Here is a 23,072-nt window from a genome sequence, read left to right as displayed (position 1 = left end):
CCTGAGGACATGTGATCCACTTTTGAGACCATCTGACAAGCAAAGTCAACGGGGAAGCCAAATTCCCTTAACCCTCACATTAGTAATTTAACAACTGCAGTGATTCACTTAACAACTGTGGCAAGAAAGATCATAAAATAGGGCAAAATCACTCAATAACTGCCTTACTTAGTAACGAAAATGTTGGGCTCAATTGTGGTTGTAACTAAGGTCTAGCTGTAAAATAATTTAAAATACAGTAAAACAATAAAAACATCCACAAAATAGATACTATTTATTTATTTAATTTCTATAGCTGCCCAGTCAAATTTGTTGTATCTTGGTCCACCCTGGCCAACTCACTGCACCCAACTCATTATGGCCAACTCACCACGGCTAGCCCAACTTTCTTTGATCAATTCACTAAGCTAACTCACCATGGCCAATATGCCATGGGACAATTCAACACATGTGAACATTAAATTAATTTCAGTAGAACCATAATCAATAATAATTAAAGAAAGAAGGACAATCCAGAAATACAGAATTTACAATAATCTAAATGAATATTGTTCTGCTGGGCTCTCTGGTAGAAGCGTCCCCAAAATTCATGGGTACAAATTTCAGACACACACACATTTGAAAATGCAAAACAATGTCCTTTATCACAAAATTCAAAAGTGTTAGACCCACGCAGTCACAGACTTATGCATCGAAGAGACCAATTGAGGAAATATTACAGGTGATAAGAGAGGCCACCTGTGTTTGGGTGGCAAAACAACTGGCAATACTTAACGTGTTTTGTCTAGTTTCTGGGCATTTTTGCTTCCTGGAAATCTATGTCCTTGGACATAGGACATAAAACCCCCAGCTTCTATGCATGCACAAAAGCAAAAAACAAGATGCCTGTTCCAGAGACCCAGACTGCCAAGTTACTACTGGTTCCATAGAACCCACTTCTGCATGTAGCACTCTGCATCTTGTTTTGGCTGGCAGAGTCACCATGGACCAGTCCTTTGCTATTTCCGGGCCAGTCCCATGGGCCAGAATCTCTGTTTATGTTGTTGTGAGCCGCCCTTAGTCCTCGGAGAGGGGCGGCATACAAATCTAATTAATAATAATAATAATAATAATGATGATGATGTAATAATAATAATAATAATAATAATAATAATAATAATAATAATAATAATAATAATGCACTTGGGGAAAAGGAATCCTAAATCTGAGTATTTCATTGGCAGTTCTGTGTTAGCAAAAACTTCAGAAGAGAAGGATTTAGGGGTAGTGATTTCTGACAGTCTCAAAATGGGTGAACAGTGTGGTCGGGCGGTAGGAAAGGCAAGTAGGATGCTTGGCTGCATAGCTAGGGGTATAACAAGCAGGAAGAGGGAGATTGTGATCCCCTTATATAGAGCGCTGGTGAGACCACATTTGGAGTACTGTGTTCAGTTCTGGAGACCTCACCTACAAAAAGATATTGACAAAACTGAACGGGTCCAAAGACGGGCTACAAGAATGGTGGAAGGTCTTAAGTATAAAACGTATCAGGAAAGACTGAATGAACTCAATCTGTATAGTCTGGAAGACAGAAGGAAAAGGGGGGACATGATCGAAACATTTAAATATGTTAAAGGGTTAAATAGGGTTCAGGAGGGAAGTGTTTTTAACAGGAAAGTGAACACAAGAACAAGGGGACACAATCTGAAGTTAGTTGGGGGAAAGATCAAAGGCAACATGAGAAAATATTATTTTACTGAAAGAGTAGTAGATCCTTGGAACAAACTTCCAGCAGACGTGGTTGGTAAATCCACAGTAACTGAATTTAAACATGCCTGGGATAAACATATATCCATCCTAAGATAAAATACAGGAAATAGTAAAAGGGCAGACTAGATGGACCAAGAGGTCTTTTTCTGCCGTCAGTCTTCTATGTTTCTATGTTTCTATGTTTCTATAATATATCCAGCCTGCAGGCCTTGAGTGTGACATCCCTGGGTGAGGATATCTCCCACCCTGAAAAAAAGATCAGAGAAACGGGCCATCCATTTTCTCTGCCTACAAATAGAGCTGAGGATATTGAGAAACATTATTGCTGAGTATTGTTTCATTTGCTTTCAACAATAGGACATTTCTTGATGTCCCAACTCACTCAGATTCCGAGTATATTAAATGTCACACCCACAGATCAACTGTCGCTTTCTTGAAGCTTGCCCTCCACAGCATTTGTCCTTCCCTGTTTTTTCATCCCTATTTACTAAAGATAATCCTTGATTGCTTTAAAACCAGGCCTTGCCAAGAAAGTAAACAAGCACACAAAATTTTCTATCCCCCGTTTTGATGTTTTGGAGATTCGCTGTCTGAAATTTAGCACAATCATTGCTAGAACGTGCGTTCCCTTTCCAAAATGTTTTGAAGTTAAAGCACAGAGGGGAAATATCAGCAATTGCAACTGATAAGGGAATGAGGAAATGTGCATGATGCAAACTCCACCTCTTCACACAAAGTTGAAAGAGTAGAGCTTGTGTCATAGAACGCAATGTCTTCCAGTACTACTTGTTCTGGAGATGACACCTCTGTTGGGAAGTTGAGTCATTTTTCATCTCCAAGGACCTCTAAGGGGGATCTTTCTCCTGATCTCATTTCCACTCAACCAACCCAACCCCTTGATTGTCTTTTCATTGACTCCAAAACGCACTTCTGGGAATTCAGCTGTTCAATCAGTTGGAAGAACTTCTCATCCACACCTTCCAAGTCTTCATCTGGACTCCTGGGGGCACGGCACCTGAAATTGGAGAAGAAAAAGAAACTAGGCTACTCAAGCGAATGTAATTCAAACAAGGTACAAGAGGTAAATTTCTTCAAATTGAGTTTCTAAATAGAGTGAATCCTTTGGAATATGATATGTATCCCTGTATTGCATTTGACAAGGCAGAAATTAGTTGTCTCACATACAGTACATATATACATGTATGCATATACACATACACCAGTACTGGCAGAGGTGGGTTCCTGCCAGTTCGGACCAGTTCCATAGAACCAGTAGCAGGAATTTCCCCCTGCTCTCCAAGCCAGTAGCAATGGTAGCTGGCCATGCCCCCAAATCATCTTGGTGGCTCTATAGGCAACACCATCTTGTTTTTTGCTTCTGTGCATGTGCTGAAGTTAATTTTTTTGCTTCTGCTCATGCACAGAAGTTGTGTTTTCAGCACTACGCAATGCACATGTGTGCTCATGTGGCACAGGAGGAAGCAAATCAGCAGCAAGGTAAGTTAGAACCCACCCCTAAGTAGCAGGTTCTAAAATCCTATGGTACTGGTTTGTATGTGTGCTTACACATACATGTGCCACTTCTGCACATGTGCAAAAGCATTCTGGGCAGGTGGGCGGAGCCTCCTGCCATAGGTAGTATCAGTTCACAGAACCAGGCAGAACAGGGAGTGACCCACCATGTGCACACACACACACACACACACACACACACAAACAAACACAAACACCACAGAAGGAAGAACTCAGATTGCACCCTGAAACAAACTTGTTGGCCACTGAACTTTCATATATATACATATTTCATTTTCATTATTAGCAAAAATATGTTACATATACATATATGCATATGCATATTCGTATTCGTACTCATACTCACATTCACATTCATATCCATATTCATGGATGTGTGTGTTGTGTGTGCGCGCATGTGTGTGCACTTTTGCGTTAGGCAAACATAGAGTATCCTATCAACTTCTGAGCCTTGCAAGATACCTGTTATCAGTTCCACAAAATCCTTTATAACTCCTACACATTATCCATTGTGTCACTGTTAGATTCATACCTCTGAGATTGCTAGTTTGTATATCTCTAGAATCTACCCATTGTTAGTATCATGATCCCCAATACAAATGAAAAGAGTGTGATTTCATAAGATTTCTTCAATTTCTTTTTTTAAAGAAAACCATGGGGTTTTTTTCTTTTAAGAAAAAAATGGTTACATCCTTTTTTAAAAAACTTTCACTCTACAAAACAATCTTCCCTAATTTGATGTCTTCCAGATGTATTGCATTTGCTAGAGAAGTTTATTTGTGATCATACAATCTATCTGGAAGGCATCAGGCTGGAGAGGTCTGGCTTAAAATCAAGACTACGTATTACCGTTCCATGGTCAAAGATCCCAAAGAGATATCCTGCAAAAAGACAAAAAAGAAGACTCAATGAATTATAGACATTCTTCACTTACAATAATGTTGGAACATAGTTAACAATTGGGTATAGGCAAAAGGAAGCATTAAGCTCTTCCCATAATTTGGTATACCATGTAATTTGACAGAAAAACACCTAACACTTCCCTGGTACAAAGCTGAAGGGGTTGGATAGCCTAGAGGTTAATTCGCTGCCTTACAAGGCAAAGGCTGCTAGTTCAAATCCAATTGTGGGTATGGATAGCTGATGAGGCCAGAACAAAGCTGAAATAGATCTATCCTACTCTCCCTTAATTTTTAAATTCAGCAAAAACATGTTACATATATATAATATATATCTGGTGGTGACATGCAGACAAGAACATATAGCTATATTTGCCCATCAGTGTACACCAGAGGATATCATGGCATGTATATGTAGGTCTTGGCATATTTCGGTCTTTTCCCATGTAAGTTTGATAGAATCCTGGCGATGGTTTGATGAGGTCCCACTCGTCATCTTCAGGCTGTTGCTTTTGACTTTGTGCTCGGGTGAACAAGGTGTGGTCTGAGCTGATGTCCCTCTATAAGTACTGGGTGGCGGATGGGAGGATGGAGTGCTCCAGTAAACCATTTAGAGTGGGCTGTAAAGCACTGTAAAACAGTGTATAAGTCTAAGTGCCACTGCTATTAAGTTCTCCTACATTTTATGCTATTCCTTTCATGCTACGGAGAATGGAACAATGATCAGATTTGTTAGCCAAAAGAACTGTTTCTCCTGCTAGACCTACCGAATGGTTATTCCGAACAAATCCTGTAGGCTCTGCTGGCAAGTTGTCCAGAGGTTTGAGGTTGGCAAAGGGTTTGGCAGCTCCCCATGATTCCAGGTAACGAGTCATCCGGACAGAAGCCCTCATCATGAAGCTCTCACCTGGTGCAGGTGAGAGAATGTCACAAGAGCTTTCTTCTTCAGCCTAAACATCAAAGAAGCCAGAAATGCAAGGAAGGCTCATGAGTTGCAAATCTCACCCTGTTAGTGAAAACATATCCAAGTTTTTAATGGATTTCTGCATGCTATAGTCAGGCAGAATGAGGGAAGGTTGTAACACTGAGATGGTATTAAAGTTCCCCCAAAACTTCATCTGACTTTGGTGCAAAATAAAGAAGTTTATGACTGACCCCCGAGCTCAATATGTGTGGAGCTGGCAAAAGAGTCGGACAGCGAGAAGGCTGTGGAGGAACATGGGCCAATCCTGGAGTCTGGAGAGGGCTCTTTGTCAGAGGCAGAGTTCCAGCCCAGGCCATCTGGGAGGTCTATGCTGACTCCAGAGCCTCCAGAGGCTGACATAAGTGAGACAAAGGGACAGGAGGAGCCTGTACCAAATGTGCCCATGTGCAGAACTACCAGAAGGCAAGAACTGTTATGGAGGAAAAGGGCTACTCGGGAATAAGGCTTGGAGATTATTGCCCCCCCCCCCCAGGACATAAAAGAGGAGCAAACAGATACTGTGGGCAGAAATCCATTAAATACAGGATATTTTGAAACAAAGGCAGAGTGTTAAGACTAGATTCAAATCAGGAAAACGCCATTAAGCCATAATAGGAATTGCCCAACAAGCCCCTCCATTGCATCAACAGACCAAGCTTCAACCAAGCTTGGCTTGGACAATCTACAGAACCAGCTATGATTCCTATAACAGCCAACAGAATACATGTTCTTGCACAGGAACAGGAAGCTCAACTTCAAAGCCCAAGAGAAGGTATAAATACCCTTCACTCTCCAACCTATGGGGTCAGCTGCTTAGAATTCATGTGGTTATGCTTCATTAAACCCTCTTATCATTCACCCTCCATGTTTCCAGTGTCTTTTTCCCAGCTTGGAACTGAACCCAAATGGATATTCCTTCCAATGCCAGGATAGTGCAACAATCATAAATACAATCCTGTTGCTAAGCATTCGAATTTTGATCATGTGACCATGGAGGATACTGAAATTGTGAAAAATTGACTCTCTTTTTTTCAGTGCCACTTCAAACAGTCACTGAAGGAATGGTTGCAACTCGAGAAGTACCTGGATGAACAATGCACTTGTCAAGTACAGTATAAATTATCATAACATATAATTAATCCATTGGGCTATAAAGTTGTTTGGAAGCTCCTTACTCTGGGATCAACAACTAAGAAAGTCTTGATACGGTTCTCCCTCAAGTAAGAGTCTCGCACACAGCAAACTTCCTCCACAGTGTACATTCCACCTAGGTGTGACAAGGTAGCCTCTGTGATATGAACTCTCCTGAAAGAGAAATGTTGTAGTAATGAGATCATGAATTATTGTTCACTATTCAAAATTCATTTTGTCACTAAAGGTCAAAACCAAAATAGATTGACCTTTGGCTAGACCTTTGAATTAGGTCCATCCAGTTCAGAAAATTAATTTATCCAGTAGAATAAAATAAATATTATTATTTTTCTGAACTCAAGAAAATAAACATCAAACCACCTGATCAGTGGGGTAATGGCTAATTCAAGATTCATTTCAAACTAATGATCCACATTGGGAAGCTGATTAAATCTAGAGATCTGGTTGGATCAATCTCATATCTGCTTGCCAAATAAAATCCCTGTCAGAAGGAATTAACTCCAAGGTCTCTTCCAGCTCTGTTATTCTGTATATTACAGGTACAGTATATTTTATGCATTTGCATCTTAGCTTGTGCAATTTCTCTTTTTGCCTCTTGGGGGCAGAACTGCCCATATATTTCAGCAGAATTCTGAGGAATACCAGGAGAGTTCTTAGTCATTTTGCTAGACTGTCTTTTAGCAAAGGCACAAATACCTTTGAAATAAAACAAAGAAGCTTATTTTATTGGGACAGTTATAGTGAAATAAGCAAAGGTAGTAAAGTAGTCAACCAACCAATAGTCTTTTAATATGATCTAATATTTTTGAGTTCTGAGGATAAATAATAATAATCCTAAATCTGGCCATTTAGTTATTTACTCCAAAATCAGATGAGTCCCATCTAGAGGTGGTATTCTGCCAGTTTGGACCAGTTCAATTGAACTGGTAGTGACTGCGGGTGGACATATTTAACCACATTTTCGTGGCTGGCCACATGTGTAGAGGTGACATATGCGTAGGCTCACATTTGCAAACATTTAGGGAAGGTAAGTTAAGGTTAGTGAAAACTACCACTTGTCCCATCCACTCATCAACTGTATCTATCTTCACTCTTTTTCATCAGGACCTTATTATAACCACCACCCCTGGTAGTAGATGGTACCAGGAGATGAATGGAGATTATCATTACAGCTCCATCTCACCTTTTTGGGGGGAAGTTTGGAGACCGTAAACAACAGGATACTTTTCATTTTATTCCCAACACAGCCTTTACATCTGCTTCTTCAGTTTTCTCACAAAACAGTGGTTAAGAAGCACCTCACTTCCCCATTTCAAGCCAGTTATTTTACGATCCCTCTGAGAGAAAATTTATCCAAGCAGTTGGATGAAGATATTTGGGTTCAAATGCATTAAGAAAGAAAGAGTAGGATATGATTGTTTCCAGCTCTTGGAATTCTTTGGGGAGGGTCCTTTGATGTCCCCCATGTGATTTGTGATTGCAGTGACATGCAGACAAGAATATATAGATATATTTGCCAATCAGTATATACCAGAGGATATCATGGCAATGCGACAGAACACAATTAATGTTGATAGCTTCTGGGCAAGATCTGTTTAATTTGTACATATTTTAATCTTGTATTTATATTTTACATTTTATGTCATGTAATATGCCTTATTATGATGCTTCTGACATGAATAAATGAACAAGCTCTTGGTATCTAGGAAAAGACCGGGATTGGTCTTTTTAGCCCAAGGTGGGGTCAACTTTCCAAGAATGTTATTTTAAAAATGTCCATAAAAACCATGTGTTCGAGAAAGAATTCTTCCATAGGAAAACTCTCCAAAACAATCACACATAACAAAACAACCCTGCAGGGTAGATTGGGCTGAGGACCTAAGAAACTATGGATGGATACGTGAAATCAGAGTTGTTCATTTTAGCACCACTAACAATGATTGTCGGTGTATCGTAAGATACAGTGCACAATTTGTGTTATTCACATGGTAAACCTGTCGTGTTGTGGTGTCACTTTCTCCCTTTCCTCCTCCCCACAAATACCTGGGACTGAGTCCACACTCAAAGCTAAGCCAAAGACATAAACACTCTCTGTGGTATTTGGGAGCGCACAGCTCACCCTCTGATTCCTCTCACCCTGGCACGCCTCCTGCCTCCATGTGATTGGCTAATGTCACATCATCAGACCAGACATCATATTGCCACTTTTGGAGACCAATCACCCCACACAGGACATTTCCCGAATGGACTCCAACTCTCATATTGATGTCGACTCCGGTGGCATCACGCAGTTTCCTGAGGGGGATGGGAAATGTAACATAGCGTTGTTCTATTTCATTAAGCAATCTGAGCCAAGTTTCTAAAAAACTTTATATATCCATGCCTCATTAGATAGCCAATGCAGGCTGATATCCAAAAAAACTAAGCAGAGTTGGAATATTTGTTTGGAAATTTAGCTTTGGCGGGTAAGCTCCAGTCACAGAAAATAAATTTAGATTAGAACAATGGCAAACTACTTCTGTACGAAGAGGAGAGGAGAGAAAAGGAGAGGAGGAGAGGAGAGGAGAAAAGAGAAGGGAAGGGAAGGGAAGAGAAGAGAAGAGAAGAGAAGAGAAGAGAAGAGAAGAGAAGGGAAGAGAAGAGAAGAGAAGAGAAGAGGATTAGACTGGGCTGGGCTGGGATGGGCTGAACTGGATTGGCCTGGCCTGGATTGGATTTATAAAATACTGGACACAGGGAGACTGGACAGGAGAGGAGAGGAGAGGAGAGATTAGACTGGGTTGGGCTGGGCTGGACTGGGCTGGGCTGGGCTGGGCTGGGCTGGGCTGGGCTGGGATTGGATCGGCTGGGCTGGGCTGGGATGGGATGGGATGGACTGGACTGGATTGGCCTGGCCTGGATTGGACTTGTAAAATACTGGACACAGGGAGACTGGACTGGAACAGAGCAGAACAGCATTCATTATTAGCCAGGTGTGATTGGACACACAAGGAATTTGTCAACAGTTCATGAGTTCACAGCTTGCATATAAGCAGCAAGTAATAGGTCATGGATCATAATCTTAATCATAAATTACAAACTACAATTATTACTAATTATTACTGTTATAGATAATCCTTGTCTTACAACAGTTATTTTATTGGCTATTTGAAGTTACAATAAAAACTACACTGAAAAAAAGTGACTTATGTTACAACCCATTTTTCACAATTAGGATCGCTACAGCATCCCCATGGTCACGTGATCAAAATTTAGATTGGTACCTGACTTATATTTATGACAGTTGCAGAGTCTTGGGGTCACACAATCACCTTTTGTAACCTTCCGATCAGCAAAGTTTATGGGGAAGCCACATTCACTTAAAAAGCATGCTATTACCTTAGCAACGGCAATGATTCTCAGCTCTGTGAACAGCTCTGACAGGAAGCCTCACAAAATGGGGCAAATCTGACTTAGCAAATCCCTTGCTTAGGAATATGAAGTTTGGGTTTAATTGTGACCAGAAGTCTTGGATTATCTGTATATAAAAACATGGAATTGGCAGTGACATCATAATTTCTGACTGGGGAATTCTGGGAGTTGAAGTCCATAAATCCTAGTTGCCAAGTTTGGAGACCTGTGATCTAGATCTTGTGCGTGTGTTTTTTTCCCCCCCCAAACCTGTGTGAACTTCCCAGTATGACAAATGGGGAATTCCAGGAGCTAAAGTCCATATATCATAAAGTTGCTATGAAAAACATTGATCGACCGCATTCAAGGAAAACCAATTAAAAATGTTCTACAGGTGGCACCTATCGCCAGAAAGACTTGCAAAAATGTTCCAAAAAACCTCTCCAATATGTTGGAAGTGTAAAAAAGAAAGAGGCACATTCTACCACCAATGGTGGACATGCACACAGGCAAAAAAGTTTTGGAATAAAATAACAAATAGGTTAAAAGAAATAGCAAATGAAGAAATCGGAAAAAAACCAGAATTATATTTATTGGGTATTTTTAATAAAAAAATAGAAAAAGAAGTAAGATACCTAGTTATACATATACTAACAGCTACCAGAATAGTATATGCCCAACAGTGGAAAACAGATAAAATACCGGGAAAAAACATAATAATTAAAAAAATACTAGACTGTGCGGAGATGGACAGGCTATCCAAAAGATTAGAGGGAAAAGAAGAATCAGATTACTATAAAACATGGGCAAAATTTTATGATTGGCTAAAATAAATAAATAAATAAAAATTTATGCAAAGCAACACATCAAATTAAAAAATTCAAAAATTAATATGTAAAAGAAGTGTAATTCTCTGATCAAATATCCAAACAAAAGTGGGGAAGCTTTCATTTCCCAAATGTTATATATATATATGTTTTTATGTATGTTTTTTTCTTTTGTCTTGTATGTCATATTTGTAAAATAAAATTAAAAAGAAAAAAAAGGAAAGAAAAACATTGATCTAATATAATAAGTAGTCAGGAAAGTAGATAGAGACAGAGATATAGTATTCTGCAAGTATTAGCAGCAACGGGAACCAAGGAAGTGATGACGTACAATTTTCGATACTCCTTCTTGGAAACAGAAAGTCTTAAGTAAGATATAATAAAATTTAACTATATGTGTCTGTGAGTCATCATTGACTCCTAGTAACTGCCTGCAGTCACCTTGGCAACATTTCAGAAGTGGCTTGCCATTGCTTGCTTCCTAAGGCTGAGAATGAGTGACGACCCAAGGTTACCCAGCTGATTAGACCGGAGCATATACTTTTCTCATTTCTAAGCCACTGGCATAACATCTACAACAAACTGGCTCTCAACATATGTATCTTATCATTGTTATCTTCTTAAGAGCCATGGTGGCCTAGACTATTCTGCTGACTGCAATTTGTCAGTTCGCATCTCAACAGGCTCAAGGCCTTCCATCCTTCTTCTTCTTCTTTTTTGGTGGGGGGGGTGGGGGTGGTATACATTTTTTATTGTTTTTCACACCTTACAGAGATTCCAATTTACATATCTCAAATTAAAATAAAATACAATATAATATCAGATGCCAAATTCTTAGTCAAATTAATCATTTTTTTTCTAATTATTTATCCAATTTATTCTGGTATATATCATTCATTCTGTGCTACCTCCTTTCTATATACTATCATCCGGATTTAGGGTATTGTTCTTCACCTTCACTTGCATTTAAAGTGTTATAGCTATCTAGATTTCTCTTGGCTATTTGCTGTTTTTCATAACTATGCCATCGTGTTTCAGTCCATTTCTAGCCTTCTTACTAAACTCATTCCTGCTTTTATTTAAAAAACAAACAAAGCCATTTTATCGTAGCTGCCCTTAACAAAAGAAATATCCAAATTTACTTCTCTTTAAAAGAAACACTATTCATATCATATCTTAATCTAATTATAACAATGTCAATATACATTATACATAGGAGGAAGGGTTGTTAGAAATTTTAAGATGTATTTTGTACTGAATTCATTTCTTTTGTTATATCAGTATATCATTTCTGCTTTAACAAATCAAAATCAATATAAATCATATTGTTCCATTATTTTTGCAAAAGGTATCTTCCATTAGAAAAGCTAGTGTATTAATATTCTTCCCTAATCTAGATAGTCTTCCCTAATCTATAAATTCCACTGCCAATCCCAGTGTAATTATCTTCCCTAATCTATGTGCCTTCCATCCTTCTGAGAGGGCTGTAAAAGCCCCATGAAGCAGTATATAAGTCTATGTACTATTGCTATTTTAGCCATTGCCTCAGAGGTAAGTTCCTGCCGGTTTGGATAAGATTGCCCGAATTGGTAGTGATCAGCTGATTATGTTAAAATGGTGTCATGGATCTGTGGGTACTGCCATCTTTCAGGGGAATTTCCCCCCCCTGAAATGTTTATTGTTTTCCTCTGCTCAGCTTGTAAAAGAGCCCTCCAGCCCATCCCCCATCCCCTGAGGAGCTGATCAGCTCCTCAGCTGTGTTTCGGGCTTATTATAGCTACTAAGCATGTGCAAAAACAGAATTGCCTGAGTGCAGCATCGCAATGTGAAATGGTGGCAAAGATCACTGGAACCCACCCTTGCATTGCCCATCTACTGTGGGATGAGAGCCTCTTCCACATGTTTCCAACCAATATGGATCTGAGCTTTCTTTTGCCAATACTTGCTGATGTCACCAAGCCAACTTGCTTTAGTCTATTTCCTGAATGGTTTTCTTTTTAAACGTGGGAAGTCCCGAAGGATTCTCCCAAAGTGAACAGGTCATGATGAATACCCCAGATTAACAGCAATCAAGTCTACCAACCCAGCATGGACCAGCATGGCAGTTCATGATTTATTCCCATGATGGCGAAACTATGGTACATGGAGACGTATCAGAGGACACACAAGGGATTGCCCTAATCAGCTCCAGCATGCATACTCTGGTCAGCTGAATTTGGCCTTTTCGTCATTTGGACGCTTCAGGGAAGGAGGGTAATGGGGGAGGGATGGGGTATGGGCATATCACGCATGATAGCATCTCCCCATATACCCTTTTTGGCTCACAAACCAAAAAAGGTTTGCCATCACTGATCTATTCCTTCCACATGCCAGTTCAACCTCAAAAACATATTATCTGGTAATCCTAAAAATTTAGGACTTCCATTTATGTCTGGGTGGGATGAACAGCTTCTTCTGAGGAAACAGCCACAAGTAATCTTTGGAGTGATCTTAAGAGCATCGTTAGAAAAAGTAATTGCTGAAGGGGCATGGCCAATGCCGTGGCACCATGGAGTTTCCCCTCGCACCGTAGGGGAACTCTGATATCCCCACTGTCTGGAGAACTGGTTCTTTCGGAACTAGGTCAGAACCATCCAGGAGAGGTGAGGGAAAGAGAGCACATGCCTATGAACTGGGAGGGGTGGCAAGCCCCCCCAGGGAGCTGGAGCAGCTCTTCAGCCAGCAGTGACAGGAGATGACTCTCATCATCCTTAGCCACATGATACCATCACAAGGATTGGTATCATGAGGCTGGAGTCATCTGGGAATAGAAAACTAAAGATTTGTGCTGGAGATGTAGAAAAATGGAGGCGGGTGAGTGATCTTGCCAAAGGTGAGTTTAAAAGAGACTTTGAAACAGTGAGGGAACAAAAGGACTGGAAATTAAGGAGCAGCTGTCCTGGTATGTGGATACAAGATAAAAATAATAGTAAAAGGCTTATACAACTAAAGTCCATTAATTAAAGATTTTGAACCTTTGAAGGAATTTGGAAATTGGGCTTGACTTAGTATAATATTATTAATAATAAATAATATGGAAATTAAACAGGAAAGGCAGAGCTGGAGGGCAGAACAGAGGATACCATCTGGTGGCTGGAGGAATAATTGCTATGGTGGAAGATTGTTAAGGTTACTTGACCAGCTGCTGTCCTTGAAAGATTAGAAAGCGAGAAAGCGTAGGCTTTTTAAAAACAGATTCCTAATTTGTCATAGTTTGGAAAAAACAACTGGACTCTACTAGAAAAGAATGTACTAAATACTGTATATATCAAGAATAACAAGGAACAGAATGATCTGGACTTCTAATTATCAACAAGGAAGTTTATAAATTACAGAAGGCTGTATTGGAAATTTAGTGATAAGTGACTAACAGACTGGTGACAACTCTGAAAGAAAGCTAAAACTGTAATTTATTTATTTATTTATTGTATTTGTATGCTGCCCCTCTCCGGAGACTCGGGGCGGCTAACAGCAATAATAAGACAGCATACAATAATAATCCAATAATAAAAACAATTAAAAACTCATTAATATAAAAAACCAAACATGCATACAGACATACCATGCATAAAATTGTAAAGGCCTAGGGGGAAAGAGTATCTCAATTCCCCCATGCCTGGCGGCAGAGGTGGGTTTTAAGTAGCTTACGAAAGGCAAGAAGGGTGGGGGCAATTCTAATTTCTGGGGGGAGTTGGTTCCAGAGGGCCGGGGCCACCACAGAGAAGGCTCTTTACCTGGGTCCTGCCAACTGGCATTATTTATTTGACGGGACCTGGAGAAGGCCCACTCTGTGGGACCTAACTGGTCACTGGGATTCGTGCAGCAGAAGGCGGTCCCTGAGTTAATCTGGTCCGGTGCCATGAAGGGCTTTATAGGTCATAACCAACAGACTCTGCCAAAATAAAAGACTTTTTTTTGTTCCTTTCCTTTTGAACCGAGGACTGTGATTTTAAAAGCATGGAGGGAATTGACCAAAAAGAGATTATTGAATTTTTCAGAGAACTTCTTAATGATTTTAGAAGATTTTTTGGAATTAATCTCCTTGATTGAATAGGGATGACATTGCTATCTAGAATTTGATATTTATAATTAATATAACTATTTAATATAACTATTTAATTAACAGTGAAGAATTTTCTGTTCTTTTATGCAGATTGACATTATATATTAGAAGGAAATTTGATAATGGTGACAGATTAATTTTTCGATCTATTATAGTTACCAGTTTAAAGGTGGATTCTAAAGATTAGAGAAAATGGAAATAGTTTAAATGAAAAACTCTTTAGGATTTATTATTATGTTATAAATGAGATCACTTATAGGTGTATTTGGAAAATATACTATGTAGAATTTAGGGTTTAGGAGGCTTGCAGAGGACAAAACTTTTTTCCCCCTTACTTACCTCTTTGAAATCTTGGTGCGTCTTATATACTATGTTTTATAATCTACACAATATGGTAATTAAAAATAACAATATCTCCAACTTAATTTATTATGGGATGGAGATTTCAAGCTGAATCTCCCCAACTCTTAGACCAATAGAGCTACATTTTCTCCTTCCTAAAAATAGTGTTACCAATATGAGATATTCTCATACTCACTTGATGGACCGACACATATCAAGTCCCATCTTGACGCAGTTCAGAGCATGGTTTGGCAAAGATACAGGTAATCCAGATACACAATAGTAGCAATCCCCTAAAATCTTGATCCTCATGCATTCATTATCCTGGGGGGAGAACAGAAATATAATTCCATTCTAAAGCCATCAATTTGGTCACTTAAGCAAGAGGAATATTCATTTTTGGTTTATTGGCCACTCAAGGTAGCAAACAACTTTTTTAGAATGAAAATAGACTCTAAGAAGATAACGTACATATTAAAATTAATCATAGTCTAGCCCTGAAGACCGCCAGGAATGACACATCTACAGATTTGCAAATTTTATGTACACTGAGAGCATAGGCACCAGAACAAATTCCTTATGTCTCCAATCACACTTGGACAATAAAATTCTATTCTATTCCATTCCATTCCATTCTTTTTGAATCTAATCTTTGATATAATGGAGGTCCTTTCTGTCAAAGCTTTAGAAGAAGGTCCCAAAGGTGCATTGTTAGGAGCCAACTGGATTTTCTTGTTCTTTCTTTTGAAGATGTTTCACTTCTCATCCAATAAGCTTCTTCAGCTCTGACAGGATACTGGGGAATGGAAGGATTTATATTCCTTGCAGATAGCTGGTCATTTGCATCCTTTTAGAGGGCTGTTGAAGCACTTGGAAGTGTCCCCAGGGTCAATTCAGTAGTGCTCCTGGTTCCTGTAGTTTGTAGCTTCCGACAATGAGGAGAACTACAGAATAGCCTCTCTTGCAGTTTTTAGTGATCGGGCAGGTTCGTTACATGAGAGATAATCCTAAGCCACTTAGCAATAGCACTTAAACTTATATACCACTTCATCTTGTTTTACATCCCTCCCTAAGCAGTTTACAGAGTCAGCATATTGCCCCCAATAATCTGAGTCCTCATTTTATTGACTTCAGAAGAATGTAAGACCAAGTCAAGCTTGAGCTTGGTGAGATCTGGCAGCTGGTGATCAGCAGAAGTAGCCAGCAATGCTGCACTCTAACCATGACACCACCGTGGCGCCGCTTAAAAAGTCAATATTTGAAATTGTTCTGTGGAAACCACTGGTGTCCAGCACAGAATTTGCAATGCAAGTACTTATTTACTTACTTAGTTTTTTTATTACCGCCTATCTCTCCATGAGGTCCTTATTTAGGATATCAAGAAAGGTGTCAATAGGATATCCCAATGAAATGACCTATGTTGCACCAACTGTCACTTCCAGATACTTTCCAAAGATAGTCAAGACAGAATATAACCAAGGCATGCATAATCTTTGTGGGTTACCTGATTATTTGGAGGGAAACTATTACATACCTTGGCAATCTGATCAAACTTGCCAAAGAGTTCATTGAGCATCAACACCAGCTCTTTGGGAGAACATTCACTGGCCAAAAGTGTGAAGCCAACAATATCTGCATAGAGGATGCTGTGGGAGGAGATAGACAAAGGAAATTCTTCAAAGCATTGTCTACAGCAGGCATGTCAAACATAAAGCCCATGGGCCATATTTGGCCCAAAATGTGGAAAATGTAAGGGGCCAGCCAGGAAAATATAAGTGACTTTGGCCAAGTCTACCCAATGCAAGGAGGAAACATGCCAGCAGTTTGGGGAGTGGCATCAAGTTGGCCATGGCCACACATCCTTCTGAGGTCAAGCACAGTCCTAATGCAGCCTTCAATAAGATTGAGTCTGACATCCCTGCCCTATAGAAAGGACCAGCAACTCCTCCAAATTTGCCACCTTTCTCTTCCTCCAACCGCAAAAGTCCCACCAAGCAATCTTCCATATGGCAGATGCCTTCAAATCAAGTACCTGACATTCTGATGCCTTTTGACATAAAGGTTGTGGAAATTGTTGGCACTTTCATGCTGGCATTGGGGCTGGCCTCCATCCCGGAGCCGCTCGATGATCTCAGCCTTCATCTCCAAGGCAATGTAAGCAGGAAGGATAGAAAGGAGCAAATGTTCCTAGCAGTAAGAAGATGGGGAGAGAAAAAAGCATCAATGGAATGAGTTATGTAGAACTTATCTCAGGTGGGGAGAGCATGAAACCACTCACTGCTGAGTTGTTTTCACACTGCAATTCATTCAGATTTTGAACATTTCTCAATCATTGTTTGACAGAGACTTTCTTCAGATGGGAAAAAGTTCTATCTAACTTGCTTAGCTTTTTCAAGATCAAAAAGAGTAATTACAGCTAGGTAAACATGTCTCCCTCTGTGTGTGTCTCTCTCTCTCCATATTGCCTTCCACACTTACCTGGTGTCGCTTCTCTGACTCCAGCTTAACTCGAGATTGGATGAGGTTAAAAGTCTCATGGAAGGTCTCGCCCAGGGCCACCTCCATCAAATGCTTGTGATAGGCACCCACCAAGTTACCACAGACAAAGATGACTAGATTGGCCAGTTGCTGGAAGCAGACAAAAAGTGAATTATGATTGAGGAGAAGATGGCAGTGCAGGTAGGATGGGCTTTAATTGCTGAGAGGCCCACTTGGTTTAATGTCATAAAAATCCTATTGATTAAGCAGTGATTTGTCAAATAGAAACAATGGCTTGGGACAATTTAAAATTCTTCCCAAATAAGTGACCCTTGAACCAGGTTAACCATCCCCAAATGGGCTCCAGGACTGGATTATTACAATCTTGGGAAATGAATTGGTTAAGGTTGTGGGAATTTAGAATGTTTCTGCACTGTGGTATCGTTGTACCAAAAGTTAGAGCAAACTTCATTTAGATACTGTACTCCCAAGTCAGAAGCATTGAAGCGTTTCTGTGGCACTTATTTATCTACTCATATTAGCATGATTTTGAACTGCTAGGTCAGCAGCAGCTGGACCGAATGGCAGAAGCTCACCCCATCACACATGAGTACTTGGCCTTCAAACACAGGTTTGCAAATTGTCAACCCAGCATCCTAAGCATGTGAGCTACTGTGCTTCTTTTCAGTTAAATTTCTCTGAGTTTCCATGCAATTGAAACACAAAGATCAATATGAGATTTAAACTTGGTAAATCACACCTGACAAAGAGGCCAATGATGAAGCTAAAGTAAGATGATAGCCCCTGGACAGAACCCAAGAAATACAAATAAAGCAAACAGACAAAACTGGAATAAATTGGGGGACATCTGTCTAAAAAGATATGTCATAGATAATCCCTATATCCAATGGGTAGACTTACCTGCACAGCCAGTTGTGAATGTGAACTGTGGCCCATTGAAAGATAGATACTCAGAACTATGATGTGCGAGAGAGAAGCTACTATACCGGCAACTACTGCATCTTTCATGCCAACAGGTAACATGGTGTAGACAATGAAGATTATGAAGAGGAAGAAGGAAACCTTGGAGAAAAACATGTCATGCCAGTCAACTTTCCATAGGAAGTCAGCATAGTTAGACATATGAGTAGAATAAATGCAAATTGAAGTCTTTTCTCAAATATTCCAGCTTAGAACACAATAGCAAACTGAACTGAATCTTCTTGGACAACACTAATTTCCTAAATAATTTGTAACTCTGTAAACCACCTAGAGAGGGCTGTAAAAGAACTATGAAACGGCATCTAATTCCAAGAGCTATTTCTATTGCTATTGCTAAAACATATTCAGAATGATTGCTGGAATTGGGTTTGTCTAGTTTGATGAAAAGTAGGAGTAGGGATGACATGTTAGCAGTGTTCCAATATCTCAGGAGCTGCCACAAAGAAGGAGTCAAGCTATTGTCCAAAACACCTCAGGGCAGGACAAGAAGCAGTGGGTAGAAACTAATCCAGGAGAGAAGCAACTTAGAACTAAAGAGAAATTCCTTGACAAAACCATTCATCAGTGGAACAACTTCCCTCCAGAAGTTGTGAATGCTCCAACATTGGAAGTTTTTAAGAAGATGTTGGATAACCATTTGTCTCAAGTGGTGTAGGGTTTCCTGCCTTAGCAAGGGGTTGGATTAGAAGACCTCCAAGGTCCCTTCCAACTCTGTTATTCTATTCTATTCTATTCTAGATTGATCACTTCCTGCATTCACTGTGATGCAAATAGAAAAACACATATATTATATCATGATGTCAAGATATCTTATGTAATGGCACAAATTTCACAGATCCCTTTGCTTGGGATTGTCCAGTATATTGGCTTTGATCCTAAACAAGATTGTGAAAACATTTTCTTCTGTAAATCCTCATTCTCCTTTTTTAAAAAAATCTTCCAGTCAGCAGATGATCCAACCTTGGTGCCTCACCTGGTCCCAAGCGCAAACCACTCCACCTACGAAGATAAATATATAGCCCATTGTGATCAGACAAGTCCAAATGACAGCTGAGAAGAGGCGGGTGCATCTCTGGAAGATGTTTTCCATGCACACAAAAATGAAGATGAGGCTGAAGATAAGCAGAGCGACGAATAACGTAACCAGGAAAGCCAAGTTAGAGGAGAAATCCTAGAGAAGAGAGGAAAAAAGGACCTCAGTTAACCTGGTTGCAAAACCACTGGAAAGTAGAACTATGCTCAATAAGAAACATATACTTGAATGTTCAAAACACTCTTAAAGATCCATTTTATCATGGGCACCTTTTTTTAAACTATTACCATTTACAGGACAGGACAATAAAAACAAGAACAAATAGGTTGAAAAACACCTTCTATCCCAGAGCAATAACTATATTGAATTCTACTGTATATTGTAATAGTAATGCAATATCAGGGGTTTTCAATTCAATTGTATAGAATGCGGAGGATATGTGTTTTTGTTTGATTTTTAATGTATAATGTACACTGAAGGTGGCATTTAATTTCGTTGTATGAGGTGCAATGACAAAGTAAACTAAACTAAACAGAAGTTCAGAAACTGATACCTTCAGGCAGTCCTCAACTTACAACAGTTTGTTCAAAAGTGATTGTTCAAAGTTACAACGGCACTGGAAAAAAAGTGACTTATGACCATTTTTGGATACTTAGCAACTGGTTTGTACTTATGACTATGACAGCATCTTTGGGTCATGTGATCCCTTTTTGTGACCTTCTGACAGGCAAAATCAATGGGGAAGTAGGACTGGCTTAACAACCATGTTTCTAATTTAACAATTGCAGCAATTCACTTAACAAACATGGCAAGAAAAGTCATAAAATGGGGCAAAGCTCACTTAGCAAACTTCTCAGTTAGCAACATCAATTTGAGGTTCAATTGCAATTGTCAAGGGCTTAAAATAATGGGCAGAGATGATCCTCACCAGGGACTACAAAGAGCACATGTGAATTATAACAATCCATGAACTAATGGTCCAATGAATATAAAGGGTTTTTTTATAAGGTTTAACAAAATGATATTTCACAGAGCAATGAAGTTGTGGCTCTTGAAATGTCCAGATGTCATTCCAGCGACCAATAATTGACAACCTTTCTTCAGGACTTCAATCAGAACCATCAATCATCAGAGGGCTTAACCCAGCAAGCTTTTATAAAACTTGAAGGTGGGGTGAAATCTTTCAAAGCCTGCTACTGTTTCACTTCACGCATGCTTTGCACACATATGTACACTACATGTGAATGCGCACCACAGGCACTACCATGAAAAATGAACATTTTGAAGCCATCAGAGTTTGCAAAGGTAGAACAGTGGGGGGAGGATCAGTTGTGCTGTGTGATTTAGATTAGCTGCAAAGCAGGGTATCCCGTCTTCTAGCTAATCTAGATCACACAGCACAGCTGATCATCAGATATACTGGTTTACCTGAACCAGTAACATTTTTACTACCAGTTTGGGCAAACTGGTCCAAACTGATAGCATTTCACCTCTACTTGAAAGCCAAATCTCTCCAACAGGAATGCCAGGTGGTGTAGATTGTCTCGAAAATTAGATATTTTTAGAACAAAGACATTCATTTGATTAAATTTAAAATGAATTAAAAGATAATGTAATGCATTTAATCAGGAGGGGCTGGTGTAAATTGTGATGGATGTTTCTCTGAGGGAGGGGGGTGATGGTATACTCTTTGAAAGAATCTTTGCAACATCTCCCCAAAGAAATCATCTTTTCACTCAGTTCTTCTAGGAAGCTCTCCCTTTTCTCCAATGTGATCTCTGATCTCCTTTTTGGGTGGAAAATTATCAAGAATCTGATGGGAGAACATCCCAAGGATTCTGGAAGAAATCATTATCTCGATCTTAGTCTGGATTCTGATCCGAAGACTGGAATGAAGTTACATAGGTACTCTTGTAGATAAATTAGGAGGCTTGGATGGGGAAATGTGGCATTTTTATATTTCCTTTAGTCAGTGTGAGAGTTCACAAGAAATATCATCCTTAAATTGATGACACCATTGTATAAAAGCAAGGATGTCAAACTTAAGGCCTGTGAGCCATATGTGGCCCACGGGATGCTTAAATCTGACCTGTGGGGCCACCCTGGAAACAACAAAGGACCAGCCTATGGTGCCTCTGCTGGCAAAAATGGAGCTTGGGACACCCACGTGCAGCCTTCCTGAGCTCCATTTTTGGCCACGATGGCCTAGTGCAGCCCACTGCCAGTGAAAACAGGGCCTCAGGGGGCTGCATGCAGGAGACCAACACAGCTGCCCACACTCTCTCTCACACCCTGAAGTGAAACACAATCCTGATGTGGCCCTCAATGAAATCAGGTTTGGCACCTGTGTATTAAAAGTATTGCAGAACAATTGTGTTACTCTACAATAGTGATGGCAACCCTTTTTCCCCTTGAGTGCCGAAAGCACATGTATGTGTGCCCATACTCATATTTCAATGCACCCTGCCACCCTGCACATGCATGTGTGACCCCCCCTGCCTCTGTTTATGCATGCGCAACCCTCGCACTCCAATAAGCAGGTGTGCCCGACCCCTACCCTTCCTTTGGGGCTAGCAGGCTTCCCTGAAGCCTCTGGAGGCCAGAAACAGCCCATTTCCTGACTTCCAGTGGGTCCGGTAAGCCCATTTTTTGCTTTCCTGGAGCCTGGGGAGGGCAAAAGCCTGGGCAAAAGCCTGGGGAGGGCAAAAACAGCCTCCCTGTCACTACCCAGGGAGGCCTCCCTGAGACTCCATGCGAGGCCTCAAGTTACCTGGCATCCAAAATGAGCTGTGTGGAGATTCCTGGGAGGGGAGAGTGAGACAAAAATCAACTGGCCATCCCATACACGACTGGAACTGAGCTAGGACAGCCACCTGTCACATGCATGCCACACGAGTCCCAGCAACCAGTTAAGTCCCACAGAGTTGGCCTTCTCCGGGTCCCGTCAACTAAACAATGTCATTTGGCGAGGCCCAGGGGAAGAGCCGGCCCTCTGGAACCAACTCCCCCCAGAGATTAGAATAGCCCCCACCCTCCTTGCCTTTCGTAAGCTCCTCAAAACCCACCTCTGCCGTCAGGCATGGGGGAACTAAGATATTCTTTCCCCCTAGGCTTCTACAATTTATGCATGGTATGTTTGTATGTATGATTGGTTTTATAACAAGGGTTTTTAGCTGTTTTAGTATTGGATTTTTACATTCTGTTTTTATCACTGTTGTTAGCCGCCCCGAGTCCATGGAGAGGGGCGGCATACAAATCCAATAAATGAATGAATGAATGAATGAATGAATGAATGAATGAATGAATGAATGAATAAATAAATAAATAAATAAATAAATAAATAAATAAGCTCTCCATCACTTCTCTACAATGATTAAAAAACATCAGAAGGAGTCTGGTAGCACCTCTTCTAATTAACAAAATATGAAAATGTGCTACCAGACTGTTGATGTTTTTTTCCCATTCTACTGGATACCTGGCTCTTACCCAATCATAGTTTTGCAAACTTCCCTCATTGCCGCCTTTATCAAGAGCTGCTAGAAAAGGTATCGTAGCTCTGGACTGTATTGTATGAAATATATATGAAAACATTATTCATCTC

General features: G+C 40.1%; 1 protein-coding gene across 3 annotated transcripts in view; it reads right to left on the bottom strand.

Annotated features, from left to right (window-relative positions):
• ADCY4 (adenylate cyclase 4) overlaps positions 1 to 23,072 on the bottom strand; it is an 80,870-nt gene that overhangs the window by 28,114 nt on the left and 29,684 nt on the right. For all 3 annotated transcript variants that reach the window (XM_070727189.1, XM_070727188.1, XM_070727187.1), the window contains exons 3-13: positions 19,412 to 19,609; positions 18,358 to 18,519; positions 17,437 to 17,586; positions 16,991 to 17,145; positions 16,493 to 16,604; positions 15,155 to 15,282; positions 8,434 to 8,592; positions 6,321 to 6,450; positions 4,949 to 5,131; positions 4,132 to 4,163; positions 2,678 to 2,764 (exon numbers count right to left, since the gene is read on the bottom strand). In XM_070727189.1, the coding sequence (XP_070583290.1) occupies positions 2,678 to 2,764; positions 4,132 to 4,163; positions 4,949 to 5,131; positions 6,321 to 6,450; positions 8,434 to 8,592; positions 15,155 to 15,282; positions 16,493 to 16,604; positions 16,991 to 17,145; positions 17,437 to 17,586; positions 18,358 to 18,519; positions 19,412 to 19,609 (1,496 nt within the window). The remainder of the gene's footprint in view (positions 1 to 2,677; positions 2,765 to 4,131; positions 4,164 to 4,948; positions 5,132 to 6,320; positions 6,451 to 8,433; positions 8,593 to 15,154; positions 15,283 to 16,492; positions 16,605 to 16,990; positions 17,146 to 17,436; positions 17,587 to 18,357; positions 18,520 to 19,411; positions 19,610 to 23,072) is intronic.

Source organism: Erythrolamprus reginae, chromosome Z (assembly GCF_031021105.1).
Source record: "Erythrolamprus reginae isolate rEryReg1 chromosome Z, rEryReg1.hap1, whole genome shotgun sequence".
NCBI lineage: Eukaryota > Metazoa > Chordata > Lepidosauria > Squamata > Dipsadidae > Erythrolamprus > Erythrolamprus reginae.
The sequence above is the reverse complement of the archived record's forward strand: the minus strand, read 5'-3'. Positions and strand labels throughout refer to the sequence as shown.